This window comes from Phoca vitulina, unplaced genomic scaffold, assembly GCF_004348235.1.
Source record: "Phoca vitulina isolate PV1807 unplaced genomic scaffold, GSC_HSeal_1.0 scaffold2, whole genome shotgun sequence".
In the NCBI taxonomy this organism is placed as follows: Eukaryota; Metazoa; Chordata; class Mammalia; order Carnivora; family Phocidae; genus Phoca; species Phoca vitulina.
The window spans coordinates 30,532,369-30,558,650 of NW_022589705.1; the positions used below are offsets into that span (position 1 = coordinate 30,532,369).

General features: G+C 41.0%; 1 protein-coding gene across 1 annotated transcript in view; it reads left to right on the top strand.

Moving 5' to 3' along the window:
* The first annotated feature begins 755 nt into the window (after positions 1–755).
* The window catches only part of COL24A1 (collagen type XXIV alpha 1 chain), a 384,914-nt gene continuing 359,387 nt past the window's right edge, over positions 756–26,282 (top strand). The window contains exons 1-3 of the mRNA XM_032424689.1: positions 756–842; positions 1,059–1,189; positions 10,669–10,733. Coding sequence (XP_032280580.1) covers positions 1,134–1,189; positions 10,669–10,733 — 121 coding nt within the window. The 5' untranslated portion in view covers positions 756–842; positions 1,059–1,133. The remainder of the gene's footprint in view (positions 843–1,058; positions 1,190–10,668; positions 10,734–26,282) is intronic.

The window sequence follows — 26,282 nt, forward strand, 5'->3', positions numbered from 1 at the left end:
AGGAGAGAAAAATCAGCAGCAAAGTAGTACAGGGGCAGACTGAAAGGCAAGAGTGAAGGAAGGAAAGGTAGAAATGAGAACCGTCGCAGTCCGTTTATAATATGACTTAGGTGGGCCACAAGAATCACTGCAAAAAAATGCAAGAAGGTCGAGAATGAAGGGCTCCGCTGAGTAGGATTTCAGACGGGCGTGCGTGAAGAGGACAGAGAAAAAGATTGGGGATGGGAGACATGCAAGAGGAAAACATCATTTGGGGGCTGCCGAAAAAGGGACGAAGGAAGGATACTAGTCACCTACGAGCTTCGGGGACACTAGGAGGGTGGCGTGGGAAGCAAGAGCTTGCGGGCGTTGCCCGGGCGGCCGCGGGCGCTCCCCAGGCGCGGCGGGCTCAGGGGCTTTGCGGACCCGGGCGCGGGAGGACCCCGCGGGTTGGGGGTAGGTTGCGGGGCGGAGGGGGAGGTGTGCACTGTGTTTGGTGATGTCATTGCAAGTCAGTGAGCGGTGAAATTTAACACCGGCGGGAGTTGCTGGGCTCCTCTTCTTCCAGGGGAAGCAGCCGGCGGCAGTCAACGCTGAGCGCCTGGAGTTGCCACCGGCCCCCTCGCACCGACTAGATTTCCGAAGTGGGTGTGTGTGCTTGTCTGACAAATGTTCCGGCGCGGGTTGTTTCCAAGGACTTCCCCCACACACCCCCTTCATCTCCTTCCCTCCCCCAGCCCTTCTCTCCTCCCAGGCCCAAAGCACTCCACTGGAGTCACAGAGTCGCCTTTGAACCGCAAGTGAACTCGAGGGCTGCACTCGCGGCGGAGTTCCAGCTGCTGCCGGCGCCCCGCCGCCTGCCAGTGAGGTCTTGCTCCTCGCCCGCCCTCCCAGGGGAGCGCTCCCCCCGGGCTCGTCCGTTACCGAGCTAGGGAGCTAAGCCTAGCTGATTGATCTACCCTTTGGGTGCTACTTCTTTCCTCTTCCTATTTCCCTCCTCCCTTTTTGTTGTTGTTGTTGCGGTTTTGGAGCATCGTTTTCATGTGACTTTTTTTTTTTTTTTCCTTTTTCATGGCCAGTACCTGCACCCTTAGCAGTTCGGAGTTGCCTTCTGTTTTCCGTTAGCGCTTCGCTGCAGGGACAAATGCATACAAATGCATTTAGGAGCCCACAGGACAAGGCGTGGAAAGGTCTCCCACACGGCAAAAACGTAAGTAGCTCACTTCCCCGGGAGGCTGGGGTTAGACCCACCCCTCTCCCCAGCCTCCGGACCCGCTGGGCGGGTTGGAGATCTGTGCTCCTGCTCCTTGGCACTTTTTATGAAGTTGGGAGCCAGAGAGCAGCCGTGGCATCCTCCTCTTGTCTCCTCAATTTGTAAAATACGGTGTTTGAAAGGAAGCCTCCTGCCAGCGGATCTCTCAAAAAGTTATGCTAAAGAGGTCCTACGGCTGGGGAGGGAAAGCTCGCTGGCGCGCGTCCCGGTGCCGGCGGCCACGATTCCCGCGACTCCCGAGCTGAGCTCAGACGCCCGCTGGAGCTCCAGCTCCCGCCGCCCTCGCGCCCTCCCCCCCTTCTTTCTCAGGGCCCTGGCTGAGGTTCTGCTTCCCGGTGGTGCTTCTTCGGGCGTCCAGCCTGGGGACAGCCCGGGCGCCGGCGGTCCTCTGGGATCTGTGCGCGCAGCCTGGACCGCGGGGTACAGACGTGGGGCGGGGTTGCTGGACTGGAGGAGAGGGTACCCGCAAAACCTCGGGCATCGGGGCGCGGCTAGACTCAGAGGCAATCGCCTCTTGTCGTTAGGAGGCCAACACACGTGCTGCCCATCTGGGGCCGAGGCTGCGTCCTGCTTCACTGGCCTATCACTGGGGAAGGGGCTGGACGCGGGGGCGGGGCTGCTCCTCCCGCAGAGTGCTCGCGCAGGCCCTGACTGGCACCCCACCGCCTCTTTGGGCGCTGTACCTGCTCCTGCTCACTCCCTTACTGGGAAAAGAGCCTGGAGGGGGGTGCATGCCTTGGTTGGCTGCCCTCCTCCCCCTGGAAGAGGTCAGTGGGTTATGCAAGTTTGCTTCAGGCCCTTGGGGCGGGAGGGATCAAAGCGGCTCCGGTCATTCTCTGCCCCGATCTGTCCCTTGGGAGAGTAGGTGAGGGTCGCGGGTAGAACTGACCGTGCCCGCTGAGGGCAGGCGGAGGGAGGCGGGGCGCGGAGAGAGACCGCCTTGTGGCAGTGTTTGTGTGCACATGTGCTTCCCAGCCGCGTGCCGCCGACCGTGGCTGGGGCTCGCGCGCTCTCTGCTCTGACCCCTGCGAGCCTGGGCAGCTGGGCTTCCCGGCGGAGGAGGACGCACCTCCTCGCGCGCCCGAAACCGGGCGAATCTGGGGAGGCAAGCTCGTAATCCCGTGCCTGGGGCCAGGTGCCGGGGACCTGGGAGGCCCGGGTCGCGAAAGAGCTCAGGCAATGCCGCTTAACTTCCCCAGGGCGACTCACGCGGGTCGCGCCGGCTTCCCAGGCACGTTTCCCGCCACATTTCTCAATAAAAGCCCCTCAGCGTGGACCCAGTCGGAGAGCCGGGCTCCGGGCGCAGCCGATCGTGCGGGACCGCGCGCATCTTCCTGCTGATGCCAGTCGGTGGAATGGTGGCAAGAGCTGCGGGCTCCCGCGGGTCCAGAGACACCAGGAGAGGGTGGGTGAGGCAGTCCACCTACTGGCCGGCCCGCAACCTCCGCGTTCATCCCTCTGCCCTTCTTGCCTTGCCGGCCAACTCCCACCGGAGGGCTTTTCCTTGGCCACTGAGCAAGGCCTGCGTCGGTGCCCCACCATCCGCCGGGCTGGTAGTTGTGACCAACCTCTCAGATTAAAGCAGATCTTCTGCTCCTGGCCTCTGTCTTGTCTGGTTTACACTTCCCTTCCAGACGCTCCCAGAAAAGGCCCTGCATAAATTTGGGGGCAGTTTGGGGTTTGTAAATTGGGTCCAGATGATTGGGGGTGGGGAGGCAGAGAAACCAAACAGAATGGATTACACCAAGGAACTGAGGAAAAATGAAACTACGTGGAACGGGTGAAGAACCCTGGCTGAGAGAATTGGGGTTGAGAGCAGATCCTGGGTGAAGGCACTGGCCTAGAAGGTCTCTCCGTCAGGGACCTTGCAGCCTCCTTTGACTTCCAGTTTGTTCCACTACAGTTGTCAGTGGGGGTGGGCTGCAGAGAATAAGGGGAATTCAAGGTTACATCAGATTGCACCCCCTTATAGCTCCAACCATACACATGCCAAGTAGGGGAAAGAGTAGTTACTGACTGATCTGAGAAAATTGTTTCTCAAAAAAATCCAATTTCCTTAAAGAATTAAGCGCTCTTCAATTTTAAAAAAGAAAAACTGGGAGGCCTGGGTGGCTTAGTCAGTTAAGCCTTTGCCTTTGGCTCAGGTCATGATCTCAGGGTTTTGGGATCCAGCCCCGAATTGGGCTCCCTGCTTCTCTCTCAGACTTTTCCTGTGCTCCCTCCCCTCTTGTGCTCTCTCTCTGCCAAATAAGTAAATAAAATCTTAAAAAAAAAAACAAAAAACACCACTACCAACCCTATAGGGAGGGGACTTGGCAGAAGCAGCTGATTAGCTGATGATAATGTCAGTCCACTGAATTAAACCTTAGAGTGTCTAATGAAATCCTTGAGGTTTTAATTTTCCACCATCCTTTTGTGGTGATGTTTTTGTAAGAACAGGAGCAGTTTTTTAAAATCACAATTCTGATTACTCACCCAAAAACATTTACAGTTTTAAAACTGGATCCTTAAAGACATTTTATTTCATAGGGCTGCTTTTGAGTGAGTTACCTAATGTGAATTTGTGGAAGTAATATTAAAGGAAATTAAAACCAAAAGTCAGTGTTAGATACAATGATTTAACAGTATCAGAAATTTCCCCAGGCAGGCTATTATTGTAATTAAAGGGTTTCTATAACCAAGGTGTGTGTGGGGGTGGGGGAGTGGGGGGCAGTTTTGGATATAAACATCTATTTCCTAGTTGGCATGAAACTTCTTTAAAGTTGCTTAGTTATCTTTGCTTTCAAGTAGATGTTTAAAATAAACTGATGTCTCAAGGAGAGGGATTATACTTATGGAAAGTGTGTTGCTTAGACATTCTGCTTGGTGATCTGAAGAGGCAGGAGAAAAAAAATAAATTTTATTGTGGAAATTCAAATAGCTGTGCTAGTTTCCTTGCCATGCTTTGCAACTAAGAGTTATTTTAGAATTTGTAACTCTGAATGAGAAGTGAGGTAAAGACCATTTCGTTTTCATTCGCATAAAAGGCTAACATTATTCTGGCATTCATTCACTCAATCATTCACTCATTTATTCAACAAATGTTTTCTGAGCCCCAACTACGTGCCCAGCATCGCTCTAAGCAGAAGGGATACAGTGGTGGAACAAGACAGAAACACAACTGCTGCCCTCCCAATGTGCCCAGGTTAGTATCGGAAACAGAAAACGAACAACCAGGTATACCAAAATGAGGTAAAGGTACAGACAGGAGGACACCTAGAAGTCCTGGGTAGGTGGGGTAGATACAGAAGGGAAATCCTGGAAAGAAAGGCTGACCAAAGGAAATGAAATTCTCACTGAGACCCAACAGGAAAAGGCATGGAACTTTCCAGACAGAACAGTAAAAGGCTGAGAGGTGATAGCACAGGTTCATTTGAGGGCCGGAAAGAAGTGAAGTTGGTTGTAGAGCACACTTTCTAGAGGAGGAGTAACTGGAGCTGGATCTGGACACCAGAGACCAGATTCTGAAAGGTCTTTAAACCAGGTTACTTTCTTAGCTAAATAAATGGAGGTTAGGATGGCCTGACTTCTTGATCTTGGGATCAGTGTGCATGTAGAAGATGCTGGAGAAGTTGTATGTTTATTGAAACTCAAGACCACCTGATAGTCTTGCTAACTGAAGATTGACTCATTCATTTAAAAAACTTTAGTTAACACTAGTGTGTGCCAGGAACTTTGCCAGGCTAGGCAGCAATCATGTTAACAATCTCTGGGGTATTACGAGGATGGACTAGCTGAGGTATTTTTCTTCCCTGCTACTGACTGGACTCTAGGCATTTTGATCACTTGAAGTCCTTAAGCATTTATCTCCCTTGTACTTCATGAATTGCCTGTTTGCTTGAAATTTAACCAAAAATTCTAGTATGCTTCACCACTGCATTAGTTATACAAGCACCTACTAAGCTGAATTGATAGTCTCAGAAATTCATTGTATATAAGTTAGTGACAACACTTCACTCCCTGAATCATCCAACTTTATCCCCACTGCTGGGATGAGAACTGATCTTCAGTTATTTGGGCAACAAAGGACAGAAATGTTACTATTTCTGGATCTTTGCAGCTAGTAAAGAGCAAAATTTGTAAAGTTGTCATAACTTAAAGGAGTTTTTGGCTTGTAAATGTAGTGTAATGGTAATTGCTGAAATTATCGATATATATCACACGTATGGTTTTCAGTTGGTTTAGAAATTGGTTTAGATTAAAATCACCAACTCATTAAAAAAAAGGTTCCCTATTCACAAGATTTCACAAGTCCTTCTTATAATTATAACTGGAATCTATGTCGGAATGAGCTTCGGTAGCCTGCAGACACAATACATGAGAGTCTCATGGGTGCCCTGAACGAAAAGATGCCTGGGATTCTCCTAAAGTAACTTAAACCCTTCAGATAAAGAGAAAGTTGAATAGCCCTAAGAATTATTTAGGGAAGATGCCTGGGATGGATATTAGTTCCTTAAATATTTGGAGTATGGTCTTCGGATACCTATTTCCGGTCTCATCCCCTCCAGGCTTCATCGCTCACATGTCTGGTTATGTTTTGATTGTGGCTTCTGCTATACTGAAAATGTGGCTAGCAGACCAGACACAGAAATATTTCATATTTTGCTAGAGATCCTCAGATATTAATATCGTGGGTTATATTTTCTGAACTTTTATTGACTGTTACCATAGTTTTTACTTCTTTTAGATCTGGTCTGTTTTTGTGAAATGTTTGAGTACAGGTACTTCTGGTAGTTTCTATTAGTGACATACACTCCAGACATACAGAAAAGTGACCAAAAGCAGACATGCTCCAAATATTTGAAAAATAGTCATATTTAATATACCAACTAGACTTTTTGTGAAAGTAAATATGTGGAAAAATGAGCAAACTTAGTAGACTATTTTAGGTTATATAATTAAAAGAATATTGGCCAGACCTTCAGGAAGACCTTTCCAGATTTGTGGTTAAACATCATGTCTATTATATATAGTACTTTATGGAACATCTTGCTAAATAATTTAATCTTTGTCCTTTAATGCCAGTATACTAAAAGGATCCTACCATAGACACAGATTTTAGGGTTTTATATTTAGAATGCAAAATATAAAATTTATATTATCTCATCCCATGAGAGAGAAGTCAACCAAGACTCAGAACATTGAAATGAACCACCCAAGGTCACACAGTAAGTTAGAAATAGAACCAGTTTTAGTCTTTTGACTCCCAGTCTAGTTTTACTTTCTTATTTACCATGCTGTTTTCTCTCCAACCTAATGCAGTTTTAATTTTAACTTATTCAACGACTCTGGCATGTCTTAGCACTAAATGTATACATGGTACATAAAGCATAAAGCACAGCTGATGCCCTTGAGAACTCTATCATCTGCTAATGTGGAAATGTGACATTTTTTCTTAAGTGAATGTATAGTAAATGTGATATCATGGGAGGGGGGCAAAACCAAAGAAATAAACAAGCCCAGCCCAACTAGACATTTTCCAGAAAGCTTGGATTCATTAGACATCCATTTCATACAATGATGGAGTTTGGCTCTTTCACTGAATACGTCAATTAAGCTTGATGTCTTCTCTGTGTTCCCACTTCAGAGATGAGAAAAACAGTCACAATGAAGAAAAAAAAAAAGAAGCCTTTCCATTTACCCTATCTTAGCAGATATTTTTAAACGTTCTTCTTTCTCTTCTTTCTCTCTTTGGACAGCCAAGTAAAAGTACTCTTACTTATTTTACTTTACTTTTCCCAAGTGTTAAAAGAATTAGATCCATAGGGAAAAACTGAATTCCTCAGTCATTGGGAGATGTTACTATTACTCCTTTCCATTTTAAAAGTGTTTATTAAACAGTCGGTTAAGCTTCTGCCTTCTGTTCAGGTCATGATCCAAGGGTCCTGGGATTGAGTCCCACATCGGGCTCCCCGCTGAGCAGGGAGCCTGCTTCTCCCCCTCCCTCTGCCTGCCACTCCCCCTGCCTGTGCTCTCTCTCTCTGACAAATAAATAAATAAAATATTTCTTTTAAAGGGACGCCTGGGTGGCTCAGTCGGTTAAAAATGTTTATTGTCAATTTCATGTAAGAAATAGATAAAAGGTGAAGACCTGTTGCTTGTTCAGGTATTTACTTACTAATTAATCCTAAGAGGTACAACGTATATGGGATATAATAAAGTTACAATTAAAGCATTAAGAGTACAGAGAGGAGGGAAAAATCCAGCCTTCTTTAGAGATGATGGAAACTTCATGGAGCAGATGTTATTCAAATTAGGCTTTGATGATACTTAAGATTCTGACAGGTGGAGACGAAGAGGGCCTTTAAGATACTTACAAGGTCTCTCCAGGGAATACAGTATAATGTGATATGGCTGTAGCTTCAGGGGAGGGGAGGTCAGGCGTAATGGAATCCATATTGCTATGGATATGTATATCCATATGTTCTTCCTTAGGTGGCTGTTAGTTTGGGACATAATTAGAAAAAGAGAAAAAATCTCAGTCATCAATCTCTACTTCTCTATTAGTCATCGGTTTTAATACGTAGGTACACTTACATAAGGTATGGCTCAATTGATTTGTCATAATCCCCTAAGATCACCTGGCTAAGGGATGATATTTGATGTGTTCAGGTTTTGCTGCCTTACAACAGGAATGGACTTGTTAACATGTCTAGAAAGAACTTTATTTTTCATTTTTCTCCCCTGAGGTCATTGGGGAAGTCTACGAGTTGGCTGAATTGCTAAATGAATACTGCTGGTTGTTGTACTCTTCATTACTTAGCTTCCTCTGAATAGAAGAGCGCCTGTTGGGTTATTTCTAAACTCTGAGTGAGCCAGATTACCTTCCTCTGAATAGAAGAGCGCCTGTTGGGTTATTTCTAAACTCTGAGTGAGGCAGATGAGACGTGATTCGTTTCACATTCCATTTTCTGCTAAGACAGCATAATCTGCTGCACTCTCCTTCAGTGATTGTAATCCTGAGCTATTTTTTAGTCTCACTGGTCTATATATCCTGCCAGTTATTTCCTGAAAATATAAAGTTGAAAGGAAAAGAGCCTCTTTTTACTCAAACTCTAGATCACTTTGGGATCCATCCTCGAGAACCTAGAGATATCATTTTAATCTTACACAGAGGTCCTCAACTTGTTTGCACAGTAGAATCACCTGGGGAGTGTTTAAAAATCCCTGTACCACAGACAAATTAAAATCAGAATCTCTGGGGGCATAGGTGGAGAGGGCAAGATGCAAGTATTAGTAGTTTTTAAAGCTCTCCAGGTGATTCCACTGTGCAGTGAGGGTAAAAACCAGATTCAAAACAGGTAGGCCTTTCATCATCTCTTGAGCATCTATTCCCGAGCAGTGGTCCTCATAGCGTAAACCCCAGATTCACAGCATCTGCATTGCCTGGGAACTTGTTATAAATGCAAATTCTCGAAACTCACCCCAGACCTGGTGAGTCAGAAACTTTCAGGGTGGAGCCCAGCGAATCTTTAACAAGCCCTCCAGGTGATTCTGCTGCACAGTAAAGTTTGAAACCACTGATCTAGAGCAGGAGAAAAGGATAAAAACAAAACAAACAAACAAACAAAAAACAACACCCCCCCCAAGGGTCAAATAATCTTAGGTCATGTCATAAAATTAGATTGTGATTTAATAATATTTGTGTGTTTTAAGTACAATGTAACTATAAATAGTAAATGTTCTAAATTGTTGTTTCTCAGAGTTTGATATATGCACAATCCATATTAGAATCACCTAAAGATGTATACAAACTGAGGATTCAGTCCAAATTTATAAATCATAATCTCTGAAGCAAGCCTAGAATCTACATTTTTTACAAGCATCTCAGGTGGTTCTTTTAGCAAATTAACATTTGAGAACTATTGTTTTAAATGGATAACACCATACATAGGAATCTTTTATATGCTTCATTAAAATATATGGTTCAGCTATTTGCCCATACCAGTTGAAATTTCTGTAATTGTTCAGTTGATTAGATTATAGAATTGATGACAGTTTTAAGTATTCTATCAACTTATCTTATAAAAGTTGTGCTCTGTACTGAGTAAGACCATAGCGTGTGCATTTTTCATTTACTAAAATATGGTTAAGGCCATTTTAATATAAATTATAGTTCCATTATACCAAGGAGAAAAGTATAATTACATATTATTGACTCACTTTGTAAAAGATTATCTTTGTTATATTAACATGCTCCTTATACTAGTTGAGAAGATAAAAACATATTTATCATTGGTAATAAACAGGAAATGTACCAATTACTATTAGCACACCAGGAACTTTGTAATCACTCACAGAACTCTATTTTACAGAAATGTCATTTGGGAAGTCCCTGGGTTATAATAATAATAAAAAAAGAAGAATTATGTGATCAACTATTGTTTTAACCAGCCTACCATTACTTTTTGAAATTATCTCTATGGTTTTTACTTGAGAGGTAGCTATAGCCAATTATGAAGACTACTCAATAAAATCTACCAAAAGTCAGCTAATCATTATGAATGAACATTTTGATATGCAGTGATTGAGTATTGTGCTCACAATTATTGCTAATCAAAATGTTCAATGTTGACATCTACAGGCCATTGCTATTTTCAGAACCCAAATATCATGAATCTAGTACAAGTGATATTCAAATGGCTTTGATATGATAATCAAATGGCTTTACATATAAACATTCATTTAAACAAATCACTGGTTCCACAATTTATAATCACTATGGTTAAGTGACTATAAGTTCTGTTACTTTGCATAAACTTATATTACTTTGTATAAAATTGTATGTATGATAATTTGGTATAATATGTAGTCATAATATTAATAATATCATTTATACTAGTTAACGTTTATTGAGTGCTTCCTATGTGCCAGGTATTGTTTTGTGTGCCTTACATGAAATTTTTCAGTTAATCTTTGAAAAAGTTTATGAGATACATTTAACAGATGAAGAAACACTAGGGTGATAAAAAGTGTGCCCAAGTCATATAGTAAGTGGCAAAGCTGGAACTTAAACTCAGAGCCCTTGCTCTTAGCCATTATGAGTATTAAAATACTGTGTTAATTAAAATGATAGCTTATTTCTTGGGGCACCTGGGTGGCTCAGTCTGTTAAGCATCTGCCTTCGACTCAGGTCATGATCCCAGGGTCCTGGGATCGAGCCCCACATTGGGCTCCCTGGTCAGCGGAGAGTCTGCTTCTCCCTCTGTCCTTCACCTGCTCCTGTTCTCTCTCGCTCTCTCTCCCAGATAAATAAATAAAATCTTTTAAAAAATGATAGCTCACTTCTTAATCTTGTACTAGAGTTCATTTTGTATTTTATATGATTTATAGGTTATAAATATCCACTAAAATTTTCCTTTTTTTTTTTTTTTTAGGAAATTGCTTCTTCATTTTATTGTGCTATGTGTGGCAGGAGGTGCTGTTCATGCACAAGAACAAGGTAAGAAAGTTACCTTGTTACTTATTTGCTTATATAAAAATTCTGCTTCCAAACAGCAGAGGTATATGACTTTAAAATCATCAGAATCTTAAATCCAAAGTGAAACAACAAAAAATTCTACGCAGTACAATGAGAATGTAAGGGTGAAGAAACCAATTTTGGGGGGAAATATGACCTTTAAGAAATTACTTACATTTTTAAGCAAACTCTTTATAAAAGGGAAGTTTTGTATAGTGAAAAGGCTTTGCTTGTGACTTCATTTGAAGTGGGAGTTCTTGGGGGTGGCAAAACTGTGACTGAGTTACCTTTGCACTTCTTGAAACAACACATGCATATACTAAACGTTCCATCTAGATTTACATCATTAAGAAACAAAATACAATTTGCATACCAGTGGGTTTGGGATTTTATTTAATTCAAATGGAAAGGTTTAGAAAATAGTTCAATGTTTTGTTTTTGCGTGCTAGCTAGTTCCTCTGGTAGTATGGTGATAGAGTTTCAGGAATCTATGTATACTCAAATTACTTTATTTATTAAACAACGTTTTAAAAAGTATCTTCAATTTGCCACATAATATCCTAGTTGCCAGTGATGGAAATATATATAAGATAATGTATCTGGCCTCAAAGTGTAAAAACAAGTGACTTTGTCAAAGATTAAAAAATAAAAAGCCAAAGTCAAAGAGAAAAAACCCGGGAAGTATGCTGGATCTACAGACACTATCATCATGGCCCCATGTTTTTTTTTTTTTTTTTTTTTTTACTCCTCTGTCTTATATCAGGAGGGCTGCCAAATTATTTATTCTGACAAAACCAACATTTCAATTCAGTGACCAATTCCACAAGCCACTTGTCAGTTTGGTCAATCAACTAAACAATAGTAAGAAAGAGAGAAGGAAATGAAATATACGTAGGTAGAGAGAGGGTGCACAAAGGAAGGGGTGGTGCTTCACCTGATTGACCAAACTGACAAGTAGACAGATAAGTATTCTGTCAAGTAGCACGTAGATGAATTAAAAGATATCTTGGAAGGCATTTTCTGTTTTACGGAGAAATGGTTAATTTAGGTCACATGTCACGTATAACTTCCTGAAATGCTATTCTTGACCAAGTCATTTCTGTTACTTTATTTTGCTTTAATTAGCCATGAAGAGGAGAGAAACTGTATCTTTTGGTTCATTGTTATTACTTATGTTATACCTTCTGAGAACTTACGGTGTGCCAGCCCCATGCTTGTAGAATATATATTCACCACTACCTCATCACAGGGTCTTTATGATTATGCCATGATAGAATTGCTGAAACCAAGATTAAGAAGAATAAGTAACTACCCCAAGGGTTACAGGCAAATAAATGGAAGAACCAAGATTTGAACTCAGGTATTTTGATTGCAAAGTCTATAAATTCTTTAAAATTAAGCCTCTTGGACCACAGAGAAGATCAAAAAGAGAAGGAGAATTGTCATTATTAATTACATATATATTTTGTGGCTTGTCCTTGGCTGGCACTTTACATTTATTATTCTAATCTTCATAATGAGCCTGCAGGATAGGGATTATAGATGAAGAAACTGAGGTTCACGGAAGGGGCTTGCTCAGGTGTATACAGCTGGGACTTGAATCTAGGCCTGTCCATCTCTGATAACAATAAAAAAGCCTCTTTCTAGTATACATCTTTTGGCTTCACAATTGCCATCTGCTGTTGTCCTGAGTTTGATAATTTACAAAAGGTAGCATTATCAAGATATTAAAAACCCAGGCAAAGAAGAATATAAGGAAAACTGAATATTTTTGAATGGATTTTTTTTAAAAAAAATTTCAGAACCAATGAAGGAAATAATGTCTTTCAGCCTTGAGATTTCATTTATAGAATACAAAATATGCTCCTTTATTTCAGAGTGAACATCATGATTTTTAGTTTTCCTATAACCATAACATTTTATTGTGAGTTCTTAATAAAAAGAAAAATCTTTTTAAAACCTCTTTGACTTCCAAAAATTGGATACTTTTTTGAGCTCAAAAAAAGAAATGAAGGGGCACCTGGGGTGCTCAGTCTGCAGCTGATTCTTGATTTTGGCTCAGGTCATGACCTCAGGTTTGTGAGATTGAGCCCCACATTGGGTTCTGTGCTCAGAGGGGAGTTTGCTTGAGACTTTCTCTCCCTCCCCCCCTGCCCCTACCTCTGCTCACATGTGCATGAGTGTGCGCACATGAGTGCACTTTCCCTCAAATAAATAAATAAATAAATAAATCTTTTTAAAAAATGAAATAAAAATAGTAGTACTCTAAACTTAGAAGTACTTTTTTCCTAAAGTAGATTTTTTATTAAATTGGCATGAAACAATAATGTAACATTTAATCAGGAGATATCACTATCAATAATTCTTAGATACTGGAAAAGAATTTAAAAACTTTGAAAAATATTTTCCAAAAGAAAAAAAAAAACAAATACACTAACCATCTGATTTTTTTTTTTTTTTTGAGCTATTCCTTTTAGAAGCTAAAATTCTCCTGTTCTACTATGGATTGGTAGTTCTCTAAGTTTCCTGTAGAGGAGTTAATGTCTCTCCTCTGTGTCAGATCCAGTGTCTTGGAACTCATATTTTCATCTTCATCGTTCATTTCCTTATTTGAGTGGAGTGTATCATCCAGTAGCATCCTGAGAATGTGTTTATTTTACCCATAAAGTTAAAGGTAATTTGAGGGGGTACAGAATTTTAGTCTGTAAATAGTTTTCTCTCCATTTTAAAGACTTTTGTCCATTTTCTCCTGGCTTGCAGTTCAGAAGTCTGATGTTATATTAATTTTTTACATGTGACCTTTTTCTTTTCCTCCTTAAATCCTTAAGATCATTTGTTTATCCTTGGTATTTTGAAATTTTACAATGATGTGCGTTGTACAGATTTTTTTGGGGGGGGGTTTCCTTTTTTTAAATTTGAAGTTCAATTAATTAACAATATAGTGTATTATTAGTTTCAGAGGTAGAGTTCAGTGATTCATCAGTTGCATACAACACCCAGTACTCATTCCATCATGTGCCCTCCTTCATGCCCACCACCCAGTTACCCCATCCCCCCCCCACCTCCCTCCAGCAAGCCTCAGTTTCTTTCCTATGCCTAAGAAGTCTCTTATGGTTTGTCTCCCTCTCTGGTTTCATCTTGTTTTATTCTTCTCAGGTTTTTTTTTGTTTTTTTTTTTACTAACCAGAATCATGCTGTATGTATTGTTCTTTGATGTGCTTGTTGGAGATGTTCTCAGCCTAGCACATTCCTTTTATCCATTCTATATTCCACAGAAATAGTTAGATGTTTGGGTTGCTTCATTCTGCTGTTATAATCATGCCCACTTTTGTGCACAAACTTGAGCACAGGGGCTGGAATTTGAGGGGAAGAGTGTCAATTTGAGCCCTTGGCAATCTGAGGTGAAGGCATTTGACTTGGCATTTAGCAGGTGGCAGGCCGTGCATGCTGACTCCGGCAGGAGGGCAGCTGGACTGTGAATTTGGGACCCACAGGCTGATGGCATCGTGTGTGACAGGGATGTGGCTGGTTTTGCTTTTAATTTTTGTTTTTCTGGGAAACTTGATCTCTCCCTCTATTCTAAATGAAAGCCTTGCTGGATAGAGTATTTTTGGCTGTAGATCTTTTCCTTTTAGCAGTTGGAATTTACCATGCCACTTTCTTCTGGCCTGCAGAGTTTCTGCTGAAAAGCCCACTGATAGCCGTATGGGGTTTCCCTTGTATGTACCTGCTTTCCTTTCTCTTGCTGCCTTTAAAATTCTCTCTTTATCACTACTTTTGGCCATCTTATTTACTTTGTGTCTTGGTGCAGACTTCTTTGGGTTGGTTGTGTTGGGGGCTCTCTGTGCCTCCTGTATCTGGATTTCTCTTTCCTTCCCCAGATTCAGGAAGTTTTCAGCTATTATTTCTTCAGACAAATCTTCTGCCCCCTTTTCTCGCTCTTCTCCTTCTGGGATCCCTATCATGCGACTGTTATGCCTGACAGTGTTGCTGCGTTCCCTCGGCCTATTTTCATTTTGCATATCTTTTTCACCCTCTCATCTGCTCAGCTTGATTGCTTTCCATGACTCTGTCCTCCAGGTAGCTGATCCTTTCTTCTACTTCCTCTTGCTTGCTATTTATTCCAGATGGTCTATTTTTATTTCCATTTAGTGAGTCCAATAGCTCTAATTGGTTCTTTTTTACGTCTTCTATCTCTTGGTGGAGGGTCTCATGGAGGTCCTGCAGTCCTTCCTCAATTCTAGCGAGTATCTTTATGAGCATTATACTTTATGAGAGTATCTTTAAATTCGCTATCAGACATATTACTTACCTCCATTTTGTTTAGGTTTCCTGCTCTGATTTTGTCCTGTTTTTTGATTTGGGACATATTCCTCTGTCTCCTCATTCTGTCTCTTGCGTTGTCTGTTTTTCTGTGTTAGGAAAGTCAGCTACATCTCCTGCACTTGAAAGTAGTGGCTTTATGAAGAAGAGGTCCTGCAGTGCAATGTCTGTTCCCCAGAACCTGGTGCTTCAGGGGGTGTCTCCTATGTGTGTTGCTCCAGGGGTGTCCTACCATTGTGGCTAGGACATGTTTGCCTTCAGTCCTGTTGTCTGCGATGGCTGTCTGCCTGTTGTGGGCAGAGTCTGGTGCCTGTGGTGTTAGTGGGCTGCTCCGGGGCTGCCTTGGGCTTGAGTTGAGTCAGACCAGGCATTTGCCAGAGATGCAGTAGCACCAAAGTGCAGGCACTGTCCCTTTGTCGTCCCCGGAGAAGCTTTTGTTGGTGGGTGGGGCCTGCAGTCAGACCCACTGCCTGCACCCAGCCCACTGCTGGGGTCAGTCAGACTGGTGTGTGGTTATCTTCCCCTCTCCCTGGGGCAGGACTCACTTTGGAGTGGTGCTCACCCTTGTCTGGGCTGCCCGCACACTGCCAGGCTTGTGGCACCGCTTTGACGGGATCTTGTCAAGAACGATCGCAGGGGGTGGATCTGCTTCATTGTGGCCTCTTGTCTATGCCAGGCTGTGGAGAGTCTGTTCTGCCAGTTTTCAGGCTGCTTTTTGGGTTATTTATGCCGCTGTGGGTGCTCTCTAGGCGGCCACGTGGCAAGAGGTGAGCTCAGGGACGTCCTACTCCGCCATCTTCCCAGCAGCCTCTGCCTGTACAGATCTTTTCTCAACTTACTGTGCTGGCCACTCAGTAGGACTTTCAATGTAGAAACATCTTTCATTTTCTGGGAGTTTTTCTGTGTTAGTTCTTTCTTCATATTTATTTCATCTTTCTGTAAATTCTGTAGTTAGGATATTGGATCTGGGTGGGGTAGCAAGATGGCAGAGGAGTAGGAGATCTAAATTTCTTCTGGTCCCAGGAATTCAGCTAGATAGGTATAAAACCATTCTGAACACCTACAAACTCAACAGGAGATCAAAGAAAAGAATAGCAGCAATTCTAGGAACAGAAAAGTGACCACTTTCTGGAAGCTAGGATGTGTGGAGAAGTGAATCCGAGGCGATATATGGGAAGAGAGACTGTGGGGGGAGGGAGCTGGCTACTGGCAAGTGATAGAACAGCAGAAAACAAAATCGGAACTTGTAGAAGTCTGCTCCACTGAGGGACATTGCTCCAGTGGCTAAGTGGGGGGTGGAACCCCCGCTGGGACAGTGTGTTCTCAGGACCCTCAGAGTCACAGGAATACCAGGGCTGCCTGAGTGCGGCAGAGCTCCCAGGTATTGGAGCGGGGAGCCGGCTGCAAAGATGGAGCCAAAAAATGGGCTCTCAGCTAGGGGTTGCCATAAACTGATCTGTGGCACAGTTGGGCCACTGCTCTTCCAGCAGGGACCCAACAAGTGGCAGATCCGGGGAGACTCCCCTTCTTCCCCTGGGAGGAGCAGCACGAGAGTGCACCGCAGGGATCTGCTGGGTTTGGAGACTCCACATGGGATCGTGTGCCAGAGATAGAAACGCTCGGTCACAGGCCGGGTGAGCACGGAGTGTGGCCGGAGACCGGGGAGACAGGAGTGACTGATTGCTTTTCTCTGGGGGCTCACTGAGGAGCAGGGCCCCGAGTTCTCAGCTCCTCCGGGGCGGAGATTGGGAGGCCACCATTTTCACTCTCGTCCTCCAAAGCTGAACGGAAAGCTTGCAGGGAGCAAAAGCTCCTGAGAGCAAATCTGAGCAGATTACTTAGCCTGGACCCAGCAAGGGTGGGGCAATTCCGCCTCCGGCAAAGACATTTGGGAACCATGGCAACAGGCCCCTCCCCCAGAAGATCAGCAAGAACAGCCACCCAGACCAAGTTCAATGAGAATGGCAGAACTCCAGCACTAGAGGAATACTGCACGTAGAATTCATGGCTTTTTCCCCCATGATTCTTTAGTCTTTCAAAGTTAATTTTTAAATTTTTCTTTTTTTTTCTTTTTCTAATTTTTTAGTTGAATTTTTCTTCTTTCCCTTTCAACCAACATCTTATCTTATCAATTCCCTTTTTAAAATCTTTTTTAATTTTCATTTTAACAGTCATATTCTATCCCTTCATTGTATTTAACCTTATTTTTTGTATATATATATAAGTTTCTCTTTCTTTAAAATTTTGAGAGGCAATTTCTTCTAACAGACCAAAATACACTCAAAATCTAGTGTGTGGCTTTGTCCTGTTCACCAGCCTGATCATATACTTTTTTTTTTCCCCTTACTTTTCCCCCTGGTTTGGGTTTCTTCTGATTTGTTTAGTGTATATTTTTCTGGGGTCATTGTTACCCTTTTAGGATTTTGTTCTCTCATTCCTCTATTCTTCTCTGGACAAAATGACAAGATGGAAAAACTCACCTCAAAAAAAGAACAAGAGGCAGTACCAACTGCCAGGGACCTAATCGATACAGACATTAGTAAGATGTTGGAACTAGAGTTCAGAATGACGATTATAAAGATACTAGCTGGGCTTGAAAAAAGCATAGAAGATACTAGAGAATCCCTTTCTGGAGAAATTAAAGAACTAAAATCTAACCAAGTCAAAATCAAAAAGGTTATTAATGAGATACAATTAAAAAGTGGAGGCTCTAACAGCTAGGAAAAATGAGGCAGAAGAGAGAATTAGTGATATAGAAGACCAAATGATGGAGAATAAAGAAGCTGAGAAAAAGAGGTAAAAAACTACTGGATCACGAGGGGAGAATTCGAGAGATAAATGATACCATAAGACGAAACAATATTAGAATAACTGGGATCCCAGAAGAAGAAAGAGAGGGAGGGGCAGAAGTTATATTGGAGCAAATTGTAGCAGAAAATTTCCCTAATTTAGGGAAGGAAACAGGCATCAAAATTCAGGAGGCTCAGAGAACCCCCCTCAAAATCAATAAAAATAGGTCAACACCCCAACATCTAATAATAAATCTCACAAGTCTCAGAGATAAAGAGAAAATCCTGAAAGCAGCTTGGGACAAAATATGTTCTACAACAGTAGAAACATTAGATTGGCAGCAGACCTATCCACAAAGAACTGGCAGGCCAGAAAGGACTGGCATGATAGATTCAGAGCACTAAATGAGAAAAATATGCAGCCAAGAATACTATATCCAGCTAGGCTGTCATTGAAAATGGAGAGATAAAAAGCTTCCAGGACAAACAAAAACTAAAAGAATTTGTGAACACGAAACTAGCCCTACAAGAAATATTGAAAGGGGTCCTCTAAGCAAAGAGAGAGCCTAAAAGTAACATAGACCAGAAAGGAACAGAGACAATATACAGTAACATTCACCTTACAGGCAATACAATGGCACTAAATTCATATCTTTCAAAAGTTACCCTGAATGTAAATGGGCTAAATGCCCCGATCAAAAGATGCAGGGTATCAGATTGGATAAAAAAACAAGACCCATCGATATGCTGTCTGCAAAAGACTCATTTTAGACCCAAAGCCACCTCCAGATTGAAAGTGAGGGGGTGGAAAACCATTTACCATGCTAATGGACACCAAAAGAAAGCTGGGGTGGCAATCCTTATATCAGACAAATTAGATTTTAAACGAAAGACTGTAATAAGAGATGAGGAAGGACACTATATCCTACTTAAAGGGTCTATCCAACAAGAAGATCTAACAACTTTAAATATCTATGCCCCTAATATGGGAGCAGCCAATTATATAAGCCAATTAATAACAAAAGCAAAGAAACATATTGATGATAATACAATAATAGTAGGGGACTTTAACACCCCCCTCACTGAAATGGACAGATCATCTAAGCAAAAGATCAACAGAGAAATAAAGACTTGAAATGACACACTGGACCAAATGGACTCCACAGATATATTCAGAACATTCCATCCCAAAGCAACAGAATACACATTCTTCTCTAGTGCCCATGGAACATTCTCCAGAATAGATCACATCCTGGGTCACAAATCAGGTCTCAACTGGTACTAAAGGATTGGGATCATTCCCTTCATATTTTTGCACCACAATGCTTTGAAACTAAAACTCAGTCATAAGCGGAAAGTTGGAAAGAACTCAAATACATGGAGGCTAAAGAGCATCCTATTAAAGAATAAATGGGTCAACCAGGTAATTAAAGAAGAATTTAAAAAATTCATAGAAACAAATGAAAATGAAAACACAACTGTTCAAAATCTTTGGGATGCAGCAAAGGCTGTCCTAAGAGGGAAGTATATAGCAATACAAGCCTTTCTCAAGAAACACAAAAGGTCTCAAATACACAACCTAACCCTACACCTAAAGGAGCTGGAGAAAGAACAGCAAATAAAGCCTAAACCCAATAGGAGAAGAGAAATAATAAAGATCAGAGCAGAAATCAATGAAATAGAAACCAAAAGAACAGTAGAACACATCAACAAAACTAGGAGCTGGTTCTTTGAAAGAATTAATAAGATTGATAAACTCCTGGCCAGACTTATCAAAAAGAAAAGAGAAAGGACCCAAATAAATAAAATCATGAATGAAAGAGGAGAGATCACAACCAACACCAAAGAAATACAAACAATTATAAGAACATTATGAGCAACAATATGCCAGCAAATTAGATAATCTGGAAGAAATGGATGCATTCCTAGAGACATATAAACTACCAAAACTGAACCAAGAAGAAATAGAAAACCTGAACAGACCCATAACCACTAAGGAAATTGAAGCAGTAATAAAAAATGTCCCAACAAACTTGAGTCCAGGGCCAGATGGCTTCTCAGGGGAGTTCTACCACACATTTAAAGAAGAATTAATACCTATTCTTCTGAAACTGTTCCAAAAAATGGAAATGGAAGGAAAACTTCCAAACTCATTTTATGAGGCCATCATTACCTTGATCCCAAAACCAGACAAATACCTCATCAAAAAGGAGAATTACAGACCAATATCCTTGATGAACACGGATGCAAAAATTCTCACCAAAATACTAGCCAATAGGATCCAACAGTACATTAAAAGGATTATTCACCATGACCAAGTGGGATTTATTCCTGGGCTGCATGGTTGGTTCAACATCCGCAAATCAATCAATGTGATACAATACAGTAATAAAAGAAAGGAAAAGAACCACATATGATCCTCTCAATAGATGCAGAAAAAGCATTTGACAAAGTACAGCATCCTTTCTTGATTAAAACTCTTCACAGTATAGGGATAGAGGGTATATACCTCAATATCATAAAAGCCATCTATGAAAAAACCCACAGTGAATATCGTACTCAATGGGGAAAAACTGAGAGCTTTCCCCCTAAGGTCAGGAACACGGCAGGGATGTCCACTATCACCACTGCTATTCAACATATTACTAGCAGTCCTAGCCTCAGCAATCAGACAACAAAAAGAAATAAAAGGCATTCGAATTGGCAAAGAAGAAGACAAACTCGCACTCTTTGCAGATGATTTGATACTTTATGTGGAAAATCCAAAAGAATCCACCCTAAAACTGCTAGAACTCATACAGGAATTCAGTCAAGTGGCAGGATATAAAATCAATGCATAGAAATCAGTTGCATTTCTCTACACCAACAACAAGACAGAAGAAAGAGAAATTAAGGAGTCGATCCCATTTACAATTGCAACCAAAACCATAAGATACCTAGGAATAAATCTAACCAAAGAGGCAAAGAATCTGTACTCAGAAAACTATAGAATACTCATGAAAGAAATTGAGGAAGACATGAAGAAATGGAAAAATGTTCCATGCTCATGGATTGGAAGAACAAATATTGTGAAGATGTCAATGCTACCTAGAGCAATCTACACATTTAATGCAATCCCTATCAAAATACCATCAACTTTTTTCAAAGAGCTGGAACAAATAATCCTAAAATTTGTATGGAACCAGAAAAGACCCCAAATAGCCAGAGGAATGTTGAAAAAGAAAAGCAAAGCTGGTGGCATCACAATTCCAGACTTCAAACTCTATTACAAAGCTGTAATCATCAAGACAGTATGGTACTGGCACAAAAACAGACACATAGATCAGTGGAACAGAAGAGAGAGCCCAGAAATGGACCCTCAACTCTATGGTCAACTCATCTTCGACAAAGCAGGAAAGAATGTCCAATGGAAAAAAGACAGTCTCTTCAACAAATGGTGTTGGGAAAATTGGACAGCCACATGCAGAAGAATCAGACTGGACAATTTCCTTACAAGACACACAAAAATACACTCAAAATGAGGGAAAGACCTACATGTGAGACAGGAATCCATCAAAATCCTTGAGGAGCACACAGGCGGCAACCTCTTTGACCTCAGCCACAACAACTTCTTCCTAGAAACATTGCCAAAGGAAGCAAGGGCAAAAATGAACTATTGGGACTTCATCAAGATAAAAAGCTTTTGCACAGCAAAGGAAGCAGTCAACAAAACCAAAAGACAACCAACAGAATGGGAGAAGATATTTGCAAATGACATATCAGATAAAGGACTAGTATCCAAAATCTATAAAGAACATATCAAACTCAACACCCAAAGAACAAAGAATCCAATCAAGAAATAGGCAGAAGACATGAACAGACATTTATTTAAAGAAGACATCCAAATGGCCAACAGACACATGAAAAAGTGCTCAACATCGCTTGGCATCAGGGAAATCCAAATCAAAACCTCAATGAGATACCACCTCACACCAGTCAGAATGGCTAAAATTAACAAGTCAAGAAACAACAGACGTTGGTGAGAATGTGGAGAAAGGGGAACCCTCTTACACTGTTGGTGGGAATGCAAGCTGGTGCAGCCACTGTGGAAAACAGTATGGAGGTTCCTCAAAAAGTTGAAAATAGAGCTACCATACGACCCAGCAATGGCACTACTGGGTATTTACCCCAAAGATACAAATGTAGGGATCTGAAGGGGCACCTGCACCCCAATGTTTATAGCACCAATGTCCACAATAGCCAAACTATGGAAAGAGCCTAGATGTCCATTGACAGATGAATGGATAAAGAAGAGGTGGTATATATATACAATGGAATATTATGCAGCCATCAAAAAATGAAATCTTGCCATTTGCAATGATGTGGATGGAACTAGAGGGTATTATGCTAAGTGAAATAAGTCAATCAGAGAAAGCCAATTATCATATGATCTCACTGATATGAGGAATTTGAGAAACAAGACAGAGGATCATAGGGGAAGGGAGGGAAAAATGAAACAGCTTGAAACCAGAGAGGGAGACGAACCATAAGAGACTCTTAATCTCAGGAAACAAACTGAGGTTTGCTGGAGTGGAGGGGGGTCGGAGGAATGGGGTGGCTGGGTGATGGACACTGGGGAGGGTATGTGCTATCATGAGTGTTGTGAATTGTGTAAGACTGATGAATCACAGACCTGTGCCCCTGAAACAAGTAATACATTATATGCTAATAAAAAAAATAAAAATGAGGTATTTTAAGTTCTAGTTACATTAAAAAAAGGATATGGGATCCTTATATTCTTATTTTTAGCTCTTATTTCCCATCTTTGTTTTTTATTATATTTTATAATTAGATTTTCATGAGTCACCATTCCAAACATTTAATTTTTTTATTTCTGCTCTATTTATAGTTTTAAGAGCATTCTTACTCAGATTGTTCTTTAAAAAAAGAAAGATAGCATCTTGTTCTTGTTTCTTTGATGCAATACCTACTCTTATGTATGTAAAGGTAGATTAACTTTTTGGGGGCACCTGGGTGGCTCAGTTGGTTAAGCGTCTGCCTTCAGCTCAGGTCATGATCCTAGGGTCCTGTGATCAAGTCCCACATCAGGCTCCTTGCTTAGCGGGTAGTCTGCTTCTCTGCCCCTCCCCTGGCTCGTGTGCATTCTCTCTCTCTCTCTCCCTCTCTCTCTTGCCCACTCTGTCTCTCAAATAAATAAAATCTTAAAAAAAAAGAACTTTTTTGAACTTTTCTTGTGCTCCCCACATTGCCTTTCTTTCCTACAAATCTTTGTTTGTTTTGGTCTGTCTTTTATGTTGGAAAAAGTCTTTATGTCTGTACCACCTGTTTTGTCATTTAAAAGTAAGGCACTAAAATATGTTTGGGAACTGTTTTCATGGGTTGGCTTGCTAACTGGTATATTTTGCGTAGAAGGCCTTGCACTAGGAACTTAGCTGACCATTTTCTTGTTGGACCCACAAGTGTCTAAGGTTGTACAGTTTCTTTAGAGAAGAATTCTTCAGTATCTTACCTGTGGAGTATAATCCTGGTTGCCTCTGTTATTGGAGTTAAGTTATATAACTGGTGGGGCAAGAGGGGCTGTCTCATCTTTCAGTACAGAGAGTTTAATTGAATCCCCTTGTTCTCATATGGTGCTTCTCTTCCGTCTACTGCTATGAGTGATTCAATTTTCTACACAAGTAAGCTTTAATATTCTGTTGTGGTTTCAAAGTTTCTTATACAGACTTTTATCACCCCTTACCCCCACCCCCACTTGAAGCCCCATGCCTCCCTCCAAATTCACTGACTTGGCATCTTCAGTTCTTGAGCCTTTTCAGAGTTTTGGGATGTGAGTTGGCCCACCTGCTTAGCACTTACAACGCTATGCTACAAGCCTTTAGTCTTCAGGGTTTTTTTTCTTCAGTTTTGCTAATTCCTTCCTGTGCTTTTCATCTTTCAAGAATTTATTGATATCTCTTATCTGCTGTTGTCTCTTCCAGCCATTCCTTTTGCCCAGGTAGGTTTAAAGCACATTTCCTTATTCCCATTTTAGTGAGATTTAAGACCAAACAGATATAATCATCTGTTATTTGCCCTGTTTTCAGTTATTCCTTGAAGGTTTAACACAGCCAAGAAAATAATTTAAAATACTTTGTTAATAAATTTAATTTTACGGGGCCCCTGGGTGGCTCAGTCAGATAAGCATCTGCCTTTTGTTCAGGTCATTGTCCCAGGGTCCTGGGATCAAGTCCCATGTGGAGCTCCCTGCTCAGTGGGGAGTCTACTTCTCTCTCTCCCTTTGCCCCTTCCCCTGCTCATGTGCATGAGTACTCTCTCTCTCTCAAATAAATAAATAAATAAATAAATAAATAAATAAAAATCTTTAAATTTTGCATTTGTTTTATAATCAAGTTTTAGGTATAACCTATTGAATACATGATTCTGTTTCAAGGAAAAATTTATTTAAGGCTGAGTTTTCTGAGTATTTGGCAGAGACAGATCCCTTTTCTTATCTGACAAGGTCTGCTTTCCTTATTACTCGGTCTGTGTTGGTGGGCTGGCTGCCAGAGACGGACCTAGCTGCAGTACCTCTACAGGATAACGTACAACATGCACGACATGTAGCTAATCCTCAACATGCACAGCATTCTCAGGCTCATGATCCCGAAGTATGAAAACCACATGTATAGAAATCTCTGTGTGTAGAATACTATTTCCAAAAAGAGTATTTCCTGTGGAAATGAATCCAAAATGTGTTTATTATTAACAGAGAATCAGCTCATTCTAGCTGCAGTTACTCTAAGGATTTTCTGCCGAAACCCCTTATGGACACTTAACCAAAATCTTTACACATAGGATAAAGCTTCATTTCTCATTTTATGAATAAGTTTGCTTTTATCTCTTTATCCATAATAGATGTGTTATTTACAGTAGGAGTACTTTCAAGTCACACATACCCAGTGTGACAGTGGTGCTAAATAAAGCACAGGTGTTCTAGAGCTAGAAGCCAGGTTCCAGTACTTGCTAGCTATGTGATCAGGAGCAAGTCCCTTAAATACTCTGAGCTTCATTTTCAGCAACTCCAAAGTAAAGATAACAATAGTTCTTACTACATAGGGTTGTTGTATGGGTAAAATGAGAGAATACATGTCAAGTGTTTAGTGCATGCCTGTTATATGATGAAGACACAATAATTTTTTTTTTTTTTAGGAAAAAAGAATACTCAAGATCCCTCTTTTTTCCCATATGCTCATAATATTGAAAAACTGAAATAAACTAAAATAGTTGAATTTAAGCAACTTCCTTTAGTTCCTTAACTCAGTGAGCTGGAAGCTAGGCAGCTTGTATTTGAGTCTTGATTCTAGCACTAACTATTTGGCTGAGACTATATAGAACAATAGAAAGTGGTTATTGGACAATTATCTGGTTAGTTTAATCAATTTGGGTAAATGGGCAAAGAAAATATATTAAGGCTTATGTTATTTTTCTTATTTACAACTTTGTGATTTTATTTATTTTTTAAAAAAGATTTTATTTATTTGAGAGAGAGAGAGTTAGAGAGAGAAAGCAGAGAGGGGGGAGGGTCAGAGGAAGAAGCAGACTCCCCGCTGAGTGGGGAGCCTGATGCAGGGCTCCATCCTGGGACTCCAGGATCATGACCTGAGCTGAAGGCAGATGCTTAACTGACTGAGCCACCCAGGCGCCCCTTTGTGATTTTATTTTAAACAATCATTCAATTCTTTCATTTCTACAAACTAAAGAGAATATAGCTTGGAGATTTTGCTGACCCAGATATATAAAAATTTTAAACTGAGAATTTATTAAGTGCTATATTATATTAATTTAGTTATTTAATGAGTTAACACTGTACTCTGTTAAGTGATATTACTCTTTACCTTTTATCTAAAAGTTGACAACTTTTAAATCTTTCATGCTACCACATACTAATAAATATGGGAATCCTTACATTTTTGAGGGGCAAACATAATATTACTATTGTTCCTCCAATTTATGATAGAATATTGTTGAATATTGACAGCTACAATGTTTCCTTGGCTCTCTTATAAAAAGAAGTGCTTATAAAACTTGTAAAACAAGTATAACAATTGGCTTTCCCATATCTATTTCTTTAGGCACCATAGAGTTAATTATATAGCCACTGGATTTAAAGTCAAATACTGGGAAATGAGTTATAATTTTATCATTGGCTGAGACTCAGTTTTTCCTTTTTCTCTCCCCTTTCCTATTCTTCCTTCCTCTCCCCACTTTCTATCTCTCTTCCCATTTTCCTCTCTTCTTCCCTTTCTCCCCCTTTCTTTTCTTCTAACTAGTGATAATAGTATCAGTGGTGCTTACTATACAAGTTTTTTTTTAAACACAGATACATTTTGATATAGCAAGAAATTTAAGAAAAAGAAAAGAAAAAAACTTGAGAGTGGAG